Consider the following 11,180-nt stretch of genomic DNA (forward strand, 5'->3'; position numbering starts at 1 on the left):
CTTTGTCCCGGGGACACAGTTAGTGAATGGAACTTGTTGCGTAACTCCTTTCAGCCCGTCTCGTAAGATTTCCACTAGTGGAGCCTTCACAAGGAGCTTCTTCTTCTTTTGTTTGTTACCAAGAACCTCCTGCTCCCGACGTCAAATAAATAAAATAAGAGAAGAGAAGATATGGAATCATGCAGACTGACTCTTGCTTCCACTCCACTTACGAGCCTCCAAATTAAAAGTGTTGAAGTTCTGGATAATTTCAAAATATAACAGGTGAGATCAAGACCTGGAATTGACTCTAATTGAGGTGGTTTTCAATGTGATTATATTCACGTAAATATTCGGTTTGTTTTATATTACTCAAGTATGTTTTAACAAAAAGACAAAGACATATCCGGGAAGAACTATTTGATGTTGATAAAGCTTATAAGTGATATTCTTCTACATTTGATCTTTTTATTAATTCATATAATCCAAATCTGTTTATGACAGTTTACATGGTTCTTTTATGACATTTTGTGTTAATTGATTTAAAAATCGTTTTATTTATGTTGACAATGTTGTATTCTTTTATGTCTGAAAATATAACTGATAGAACGGATTCCTATTAGGATATTATTTTTAAATACTTAATTTCATTTAAATATTCTTTAATAAAAAAATTTTTTATGTTGCGGGTATGTATGTATCATGTCTATTTAAAAAAAAATTTCCCTCGTGATTATTCAATTGAAGATTATTTTATCTTTAAATCTTGTTAAACATTTCACAGCGTCAGTGATAGTATTATATATATATATATATATATATATATATATATATATATATATATCGAAATATGTAGTGAATTATTTTGGTTTTTGCAATAATTTCTCGTCATAACTTTGAGGGAGGCACCGGGGCTCATGCTCTTATTGTGAAGCTCCTAACGGAAGTTGTGCGCTCGGACCTTCCAGATGAAAATGGCCTTCCCCCTCTTCCTCTGCTGCTCCTTCTCCTCCGGCTCCGCTCCTCTCTTCCCGGGGCGCTGCCCTGCAGATTGCCGCTCTCACTAACACGGACCCGGGCGGCGGCGGCGGCGGCGATGCGAGTCGGAGCCGCGAGCTCCGTGCGGCTGTAGGAGGCCCCGTGTCCGGCCGAAGCTAATGGGAACCTCGGTGGCCGAAAGGCGGAAGACTGCGCAGCAACAGCCCGGAGAGGAGGCGCCGCGCGGACATTGGCCACATCCCGGGGAGCGGACCCCTGCGGAGGAGGTAAACACGCAGCCGGACCGGACCCGGGGGCGGGGTGAGGAGCCGGGGTGCCGGGGAGCCGGCTGTGGTGGGTCCTCCTGCGGCCGGGGAGAAGCGAGCCTCCTGCTGCATGCTAAAGCTAGCCGCTCCGCTCCCAGCCGAGTCTGTCAGCCCCCCCCCCCCCCCCCCCCCCCCCCGCTCGAAGGGACTTGGCGAATTATTGTACAAATGAGTTAGAAGAATCTGAGAGATCGAGAAATTGATGGTGAAATACAAGAAGTTGTCTCGTTTCCCTCTTAAAAATAAAAGTCCAGCGGTTGTAAGGTGCTGAGCGACGAGTTCGACTGACGGTGGACAGTGAAGGTGTCGAACGTCCACTGGAGCTTCGACGTCTGAGACTCCACTGGCCGACTGAGCTTTGGTTTGTGCTGTTGGAGTGACGGAGGTGGAGGAGTGACGGAGGAGTTGGAGTGACGGAGGAGTGACAGAGGAGTTGGAGTGACGGAGGAGTTGGAGTGACGGAGGAGTTGTAGTGGCGGAGGTATTGGAGTGACGGAGGTATTGGAGTGACGGAGGAGTTGGAGTGACGGAGGAGTTGGAGTGACGGAGGTGTTGTAGTGACGGAGGTGTTGGAGTGACGGAGGTATTGGAGTGACGGAGGAGTTGGAGTGACGGAGGAGTTGGAGTGACGGAGGTGTTGGAGTGACGGAGGTGTTGGAGTGACGGAGGAGTTGGAGTGACGGAGGAGTTGGAGTGACCGAGGAGTGACGGAGGTGTTGTAGTGATGGAGGAGTTGGAGTGACGGAGGTGTTGTATTGGAGTGACGGAGGAGTGACGGAGGTGTTGGAGTGACGGAGGTGTTGGAGTGACGGAGGAGTTGGAGTGACGGAGTTGTAGTGACGGAGGTGTTGGAGTGACGGAGGAGTTGTAGTGGCGGAGGACTTGGAGTGACGGAGGTGTTGTAGTGACGGAGGAGTTGGAGTGACCGAGGAGTGACGGAGGAGTTGGAGTGACGGAGGAGTTGGAGTGACGGCGGTGTTGTAGTGACGGAGGAGTTGGAGTGACGGAGGAGTAGGAGTGACGGAGGTGTTGTAGTGACGGCGGTGTTGTAGTGACGGAGGAGTTGTAGTGACGGAGGAGTGACGGAGGTTTTGTTGTGAAGGAGGTGTAGGACTGACGGAGGAGATGTAGTGACGGAGTTGTAGTGACGGCGGTGTTGTAGTGACAGAGGAGTAGGAGTGACGGAGGTGTTGTAGTGACGGAGGAGTTGTAGTGAAGGAGGTGTTGTAGTGACGGAGGAGTAGGAGTGACGGAGGAGTGATGCAGTCAGATGGAGGTGTGGACCAAGAATCTCCTCCAGTGTCCTGATGACCCTCTGGTTCCTCAGGACTCTCTCAGACTGTGACGTCCCCTGATGACCTGAAGGACCGTGAAGCGACGGCATGGCGAGCAGGAGGAAGTCCACCACGCCCTGCATGGTGCCGGCCCGAGACAAGCCTGACCCAGATGCGGTGGAGCCGGAGGAGGTTGTGGGCGGGGGGGAGGACGGGACCACGGCGGAGGGGGGGGTACGAGTGCAAATACTGCAGCTTCCAGACGTCGGAGCTGAACCTGTTCACCAGGCATGTGGACACGGAGCATCCCGACGTCGTGCTCAACACCTCCTACGTCTGCGTGGAGTGTCACTACCACACCAAGAGGTACAACAACCGTGTGTGTGTGTGTGTGCGTGCGTGCTTAGTAAAAAGTATTTTACCCATAATGCTTTGCCCTCAGTTACGACACACTGCAGGCCCACAATGCCCGGCTGCACCCCGGGGAGGACAACTTCACCCGCACCATGGTGAAGCGGAACAACGAGACGGTGTTCCAGCAGATGGTCAACGACCTGACCTTTGACGGCAGCTTCATCAAGATGGAGGCAGAGGAAGGGGATGGAGCGGGGGTGGAGGAGGAGGAGGAGGAAGAGGAGGAGGAGGAGGAGGAAGAGGACACAGCCCAGACCGCCATCGCGCTCAGCAAGACTCCCATCATGAGGATCCGGAGCCGACCGGAGCCCAAGAAGTTCTCCACGATCAAGACGAGTGCTGATGTGGTCATCAAGGTGGAGAGCGATGAAGACGAGGAGAACAGGGAGCCGCCCACTCTGTCCCCCTCCCCCGCCACACTCGCCCCACGCCCCCTCCCCCTCCCCCTGTCCGCCCCGGTGCAGGTCCAGGCCGTCCCGCAGAACCTTGTGGTCAACAGCTCCAACATGCTGCAGATCAAAGGGGGTGGCGGTGTGCTGCCTCCGGGAACCCTGGCCCAGGTTCTGTCGGCGCTGCAGAACCAGAACAGTCCAACTCAGACGCAGCTCCTCATCCCCATCAGCAGCATCCCCACCTACAACACCGCCATGGACAACAACGTCCTGCTGGCCAGCGCCTACAACAGGTAGGACCACCGGAACCACCAGCTTCTGCAGTGAAGCCCCAATGACTCCCTTTGTTACTCCAAGGGATGCAATTAAGTGTGTGTGTGTGTGTGTGTGTGTGTGTGTGTGTGTGTGTGTGTGTGTGTGTGTGTGTGTGTGTGTGTGTGTGTGTGTGTGTGTGTGTGTGTGTGTGTGTGTGTGTGTGTGTGTGTGTGTGTGTGTGTGTGTGTGTGTGTGTGTGTGTGTGTGTGTGTAGGTTTCCCTACCCATCGCTGTCAGAGATCTTGGGTTTGTCGTCACAGACGAAGTTCAGCGATGAACAAATCAAAGTCTGGTTTTCTGCTCAGAGGCTGAAACGTGGAGTGAGCTGGACACCGGAGGAGGTCAGACACACACTTAGTGGCCCCTGTGGGGTGTAGCTGTAGACCCTGAACCTCCCTGTGGGGTGTAGCTGTAGACCCTGACCCTGCCGTGTGCTCTGCAGGTGGAGGAGGCCAGGAGAAAGAAGTTTAACGGCACGGTTCAAACCGTCCCTCAGACCATCACCGTCATCCCCGCCAACATCGCCGCCGCCGCCAACGGCCTGCAGTCCATCTTCCAGACGTGCCAGATTGTGGGCCAGCCGGGACTCGTCCTCACTCAGGTGGCTGGTAGCGGCGCCACCGTCCCCGTGGCCTCGCCCATCACGCTGACCGTCGCTGGCGTCCCCGGAAACCAGCCCAGAGCCACGGAGCCGTCCGCCTCCAAGTCCAAGACCGAGCTGTCGGCATCCTCCGCTGGCACGCCGTCTGCTGCTGACGCGGCCTCGGCCGGCAAACCCAAGAAATCCAAAGAGCAGCTGGCAGAGCTGAAGGCGAGCTACGGCCGCCGGCAGTTCGCCACTGAGGCGGAGATATCGCGTCTCATGCAGGTCACCAAACTGTCAAAACGAGCAATAAAGAAGTGGTTCAGCGACACGCGGTACAACCAGAGGAACTCCAAGGACCACCACAGCCTGCTGCTCAGCGAGGGGTCTGGCCGGGCGGCCTCCGGCCGGGCGGCAGTCGCAGCTGCCCGAGCAGCCAGGAGTAACAGCATTGGCCTGAATGACGGTAGGGTCACCGATGGCGCCGCTACAATCATCATTGACTCCAGTGACGAAACGAGCGAATCCTCGCCGACCTCCGGGAGCATTCCGGGCTCGTCGGCCTCCACCCTTGACCGCCGCGTTAAGTTCCGCCACGCCTTCCCCGACTTTACGCCACAGAGGTTCAAGGAGAAGACGGCGGAGCAGCTCCTCCTCCTGGAGTCGAGCTTCCTGAAGTCCGACACGCCATCGGACGAGGAGCTCAGCCGCCTGCGGACCGAGACCAAGCTGACGCGGCGCGAGGTGGACGCCTGGTTCACCGAGAGGAGGAAGACGCCTTCGGCATCCAAGAACAGTGATGGCGAGGGCAACCCGGGGAAGTCGCCGTCCTCGCCCTCCGAGCGACAGACGCCTCCAACCGCAGGCAGGCGGGCGGTGAAGAGGACGCCGGAGCAGCTGACCATCCTGAAGAGAACCTTCATCCGTACGCAGTGGCCCACGTCTGAAGAGTACGACCAGATGGCCGCGGAGAGCGGCCTGCCCAGGTCGTACATCGTCAACTGGTTCGGAGACACTCGCTACTCCTGGAAGAACAACAGCTTGAAGTGGTACTACCTCTACCAGATCGGAAAGGTGAAGGCTTCTCACAGAACAATTCAACCACATAACACAGTGAAGTGATGGACAATCAATTCATCTTGATTGCAGAGTCTTGGGTCCATGTAAAAACAAAACGGCAGTGCAACAGTACGAAGTACCAATGTAACAATGTATCAACATAATGATGGCTTGGATGTATGTAGCGCTTTGTCAAGCTGACTCAAAGCGCGTACAGAGTCCCAGTCTCAGCGGTAGGGCTAGCTATGTTGTAGCCACAGCGGCGCTGGGACATGCTGACAACAGGCTGTTATTTCAAATACTGAGTTCTCAACATGACATCGTAACAATGTAACATTTATGTTTTGGCATAAAGATGTAAAAACGTATCTTTATGAATCCCGAAGAATAACTAGCTGCAAATACCAAAACCAATGAGTGTGAACTACTATCAGAACACGTTAGAATTCACGCTTCCTGTCAGTAGTGTGAACATCGTTAATCAATCTGAGGTTTTCTCAGTCCTGACAACGGGTTGAGTCTGACTGTTGTCCTGCAGGTGGACGAGGCGCTGAACGGAGGAGCCAAGAGCCACAAGAAGTCCAGGAAACGTTTCCGTGGCTGGTCCAGGAGGACGCGCCGGCCATATCCCTGCAAACGCTCTTTGCCAGGTGGCGCCATCGCAATCAAGGTCTGTGAAAAGAGAAAGAGAAACATGCTCGGCAGACACACACCGGTCAGAATTAGGGTCCGTCAGTAAATAAGATGTTTAGATGTCGGTGTCTGTGGACTGTTCTCAGATGTTGGAGTCTCTTCTTGAGACATTAGTCTCAGAAGTCTGAATGGGTGAGAGAACCTGGGAAGTCTCAGTAAAGCGTCCGTCTCACCGTGCAGTATGGGATGGGACCGTGCAGTATGGGATGGGCCCGCGCAGTATGGGATGGGCCCGCGCAGTATGGGATGGGACCGCGCAGTATGGGATGGGCCCGCGCAGTATGGGATGGGCCCGCGCAGTATGGGATGGGACCGCGCAGTATGGGATGGGCCCGCGCAGTATGGGATGGGCCCGCGCAGTATGGGATGGGCCCGCGCAGTATGGGATGGGACCGCGCAGTATGGGATGGGACTGTGCAGTACATGAGGAGTTTTTGTGTGTTTCCACTGACACGGACTGAATGTACCGTAGCCAACCGTTACCACTTTATGGTCAGCACTCTGTTGACGTAGCGAGCATGTCGGTACGGTTCCACCAGCAGCAGCTACAACGCAGCTGCAATATGCTGATTGGTCAGCAATAATACGTAGATATCTCATTAGCCGTATAAACGCTCTGTATACGGTTCTATGTACCTGGTGGAACAAGTTAACACAGTTGGGTCTGGGTGGTATTTACTGTAACGTGCAGCACCGTATCATATTGTACTCTACCGCACTGTACCATACTGTACCATATCATACCTGACTGTACTGTACCCGACTGTACTGCACTGTACCATACTCCACTGTACCATACTCATGATAGACATTAGTGTCTGTGGATGTTTGAGTCTGTCCCTCAATCTTCAGGCTTCAGCCTTTCAGAGGTTTGATGTCCTCCCAGAGACTCCACCTCCCTCTGAGACAATCTAGCGTCCTGCCAGAGACTCCACCTCCCTCTGAGACAATCTAGCGTCCTCCCAGAGACTCCACCTCCCTCTGAGACAATCTAGCGTCCTCCCAGAGACTCCACCTCCCTCTGAGACAATCTAGCATCCTCCCAGAGACTCCACCTCCCTCTGAGACAATCTAGCGTCCTCCCAGAGACTCCACCTCTGAGACAATCTAACGTCCTCCCAGAGACTCCACCTCTGAGACAATCTAACGTCCTCCCAGAGACTCCACCTCTGAGACAATCTAACGTCCTCCCAGAGACTCAGTCTTTCTGGGGTTGGAGTCTCTGGGAGGACATCAGATGTTCGTCTCTGTTGACATTGGTCTATGTCAGGGGTGTCAACCTCAGGTCCTGGAGGGCCGCAGCCCTGCATGTTCTCCATGTCTCCCTGCTTCATCACAGCTGGTTGCAGCGAGCGACTGGTTATCTGGCTTTGTGCTGAAGGTGGTGATGAACCATCAGGACACTCAAGTGTGTTAAAGAAGAGAGATATGGAAAACATGCAGGGCTGCGGCCCTGCAAGATCTGAGTTTGAGACCTCTGGTCTATGTAGATGTTGGTCCCTGTAAACCTCCGTCTGTCCTGCAGGTGAAGCCGGGGAAGTCCTTCCTGAAGGACTACTACGTCAAGCATGGCTTCCTGAGCGAGAGTGACCTGGACGAGCTGGTCACCAAATCCAGCATGAGCTACCAGCAGGTCAGGGACTGGTTCTCCGAGACTGCCAGGAGGTCGGAGGATGGCAGGAAGCTGTTCAGTGATGAGGAGGACCCGGAGGACCCGGAGGACCCGGAGGACCAGGAGGACAGGGAAGAGCAGGTGGAGGACATGGAGGAAGAGGAGGCTACAGGACAGCAGGCCCACAGCGACAGAGAGATGGAGGTGGAGGAGCAGGGAGACGAAGAGGTCGTGGTCCAGGACGAGGTCCAGGAGACGGAGTCTGCTGGCATCAGCCACTCGCAGCCCAAGGAGCAGACGTGAACCGTGAGTTCATCAAGTCCTCCAAAAGATATAGTTTCATTAAAACCCTGAAATGACTGAAAAGATCCAGAAGTTACACTTGAAAAACAACTTCAGATGCCTGGAAACCCTTAGTGCTAACTCGTAGCATGCTAGTAGCTCCCAGGCTAATTCCTTTAGCTTCGTGTGTAGGTATATATATTGCCTCGCCTGGTTTATTTTTCTGACACCCAAATATATATATTTTTTATACAATCATGAAATGAAGTGAATATCTAAAATGAAAAACAAATGGAGCAAAACAACCAATTGGTTTGCGGCAGGGGGGGGGTTAGGTACAGCGAAGCAGTCCCACTGCAGAACGTAGGGTTAAGATGTAAGGTTGTGAAGGACACGGGGACACGTCCAGCAAAGGACAGGGAAATGGACGGCCGTCCCAGGAAAGCCTTGAGCCTCATTTCTCTGTGACTCAGATTTAATTTCTCCTTGGGGGGGCTTTTCCCCCCGGAAAGAACCAGGGGCCAGTTCAGAGCCAGGGCCGGAGTCACACCACTTCTTTGTCCTTCCACCGTCCAAACCGGTTCCTAACAGGGCTATACCGGTTCTTAACAGGGCTAAACCGGTTCCTATCGGGGCTAAACCGGTTCCTAACGGGGCTAAACCGGTTCCTAACGGGGCTAAACCGGTTCTTAACGGGGCTAAACCGGTTCTTAACGGGGCTAAACCGGTTCATAACGGGGCTAAACCGGTTCTTAACAAGGCTAAACCGGTTCTTAACGGGGCTAAACCGGTTCATAACAAGGCTAAACCGGTTCTTAACAGGGCTAAACCGGTTCCTAACAGGGCTAAACCGGTTCCTAACAGGGCTAAAGAGGTTCTTAACAGGGCTAAACCGGTTCCTAACAGGGCTAAACCGGTTCCTAACAGGGCTAAACCGGTTCCTAACAGGCCTAAACCGGTTCTTAACAGGGCTAAACCGGTTCATAACAGGGCTAAACCGGTTCATAACAAGGCTAAACCGGTTCTTAACGGGGCTAAACCGGTTCTTAACGGGGCTAAACCGGTTCTTAACGGGGCTAAACCGGTTCTTAACGGGGCTAAACCGGTTCCTAACGGGGCTAAACCGGTTCCTAACGGGGTTAAACCGGTTCCTAACGGGGCTAAACCGGTTCCTAACGGGGCTAAACCGGTTCCTAACGGGGCCAAACCGGTTCCTAACGGGGCCAAACCGGTTCCTAACGGGGCCAAACCGGTTCCTAACGGGGCCAAACCGGTTCCTAACGGGGCCAAACCGGTTCCTAACGGGGCCAAACCGGTTCCTAACGGGGCCAAACCGGTTCCTAACGGGGCCAAACCGGTTCCTAACGGGGCTAAACCGGTTCCTAACGGGGCTAAACCGGTTCCTAACGGGGCTAAACCGGTTCTTAACGGGGCTAAACCGGTTCCTAACGGGGCTAAACCGGTTCCTAACGGGGCCAAACCGGTTCCTAACGGGGCCAAACCGGTTCCTAACGGGGCCAAACCGGTTCCTAACGGGGCCAAACCGGTTCCTAACGGGGCCAAACCGGTTCCTAACGGGGCTAAACCGGTTCCTAACGGGGCTAAACCGGTTCCTAACGGGGCTAAACCGGTTCCTAACAGGGCTAAACCGGTTCATAACAGTGGTAAAGCGGTTCTAGCTGGCCTCACTTCTTTGTTGGGCCAGAGAGGAACCAGGCTGGAGGAGCCAGTGAGGCAGCAGGGGGCGCTGTGCTCCAGACGCTCCACTGTTTCTACCACACAACTTCATGATGAAGCGACTTCTGGTTCTTCACAACTAAACAACAAACTACAACCTTCTGTAATGAAAGCTGGAGTTTGAACCATCAAACAATGTTTGAATGGTTTCATGTGAAAGAACTTTATTCATTGTGTTTATGTAGGTTTCTATTCTAAATGGCTGTAGAGCTGTTCTATCATTCTACACCTCCATTCCTCCTTCTATCATTCTACACCTCCATTCCTCCTCCTATCATTCTACACCTCCATTCCTCCTTCTATCATTCTACACCTCCATTCCTCCTCCTATCATTCTACACCTCCATTCCTCCTTCTATCATTCTACACCTCCATTCCTCCTATCATTCTATACCTCCATTCCTCCTCCTATCATTCTACACCTCCATTCCTCCTCCTATCATTCTACACCTCCATTCCTCCTATCATTCTACACCTCCATTCCTCCTATCATTCTGCACCTCCATTCCTTCTATCATTCTACACCTCCATTCCTCCTCCTATCATTCTACACCTCCATTCCTCCTCCTATCATTCTACACCTCCATTCCTCCTATCATTCTACACCTCCATTCCTCCTATCATTCTGCACCTCCATTCCTTCTATCATTCTACACCTCCATTCCTCCTCCTATCATTCTACACCTCCATTCCTCCTATCATTCTACACCTCCATTCCTCCTCCTATCATTCTACACCTCCATTCCTCCTATCATTCTACACCTCCATTCCTCCTCCTATCATTCTACACCTCCATTCCTCCTCCTATCATTCTACACCTCCATTCCTCCTCCTATCATTCTACACCTCCATTCCTCCTCCTATCATTCTACACCTCCATTCCTCCTCCTATCATTCTACACCTCCATTCCTCCTATCATTCTACACCTCCATTCCTCCTCCTATCATTCTACACCTCCATTCCTCCTCCTATCATTCTACACCTCCATTCCTCCTCCTATCATTCTACACCTCCATTCCTCCTCCTATCATTCTACACCTCCATTCCTCCTATCATTCTACACCTCCATTCCTCCTTCTATCATTCTACACCTCCATTCCTCCTATCATTCTACACCTCCATTCCTCCTATCATTCTACACCTCCATTCCTCCTTCTATCATTCTACACCTCCATTCCTCCTCCTATCATTCTACACCTCCATTCCTCCTATCATTCTACACCTCCATTCCTCCTATCATTCTACACCTCCATTCCTCCTATCATTCTACACCTCCATTCCTCCTCCTATCATTCTACACCTCCATTCCTCCTTCTATCATTCTACACCTCCATTCCTCCTCCTATCATTCTACACCTCCATTCCTCCTCCTATCATTCTACACCTCCATTCCTCCTCCTATCATTCTACACCTCCATTCCTCCTTCTATCATTCTACACCTCCATTCCTCCTATCATTCTACACCTCCATTCCTCCTATCATTCTACACCTCCATTCCTCCTATCATTCTACACCTCCATTCCTCCTTCTATCA

General features: G+C 52.5%; 1 protein-coding gene across 1 annotated transcript; it reads left to right on the plus strand.

Annotated features, from left to right (window-relative positions):
• Window positions 1–954: 954 nt before the first annotated feature.
• On the plus strand, window positions 955–7,928 carry LOC308148176 (zinc fingers and homeoboxes protein 1-like; the record flags this gene model as incomplete). Its single annotated transcript, XM_080521617.1, has 7 exons — window positions 955–1,244; window positions 2,611–2,923; window positions 3,000–3,656; window positions 3,893–4,019; window positions 4,121–5,335; window positions 5,859–5,990; window positions 7,539–7,928. Exons 2-7 carry the CDS (start codon window positions 2,730–2,732, stop codon window positions 7,926–7,928), a joined length of 2,715 nt encoding a protein of 904 aa, XP_080377743.1. The 5' UTR covers window positions 955–1,244; window positions 2,611–2,729.
• Between the last annotated feature and the right edge of the window lie 3,252 nt (window positions 7,929–11,180).

The sequence above is a fragment of the Blennius ocellaris genome, assembly GCF_963422515.1.
Source record: "Blennius ocellaris genome assembly, contig: SCAFFOLD_137, whole genome shotgun sequence".
NCBI lineage: Eukaryota > Metazoa > Chordata > Actinopteri > Blenniiformes > Blenniidae > Blennius > Blennius ocellaris.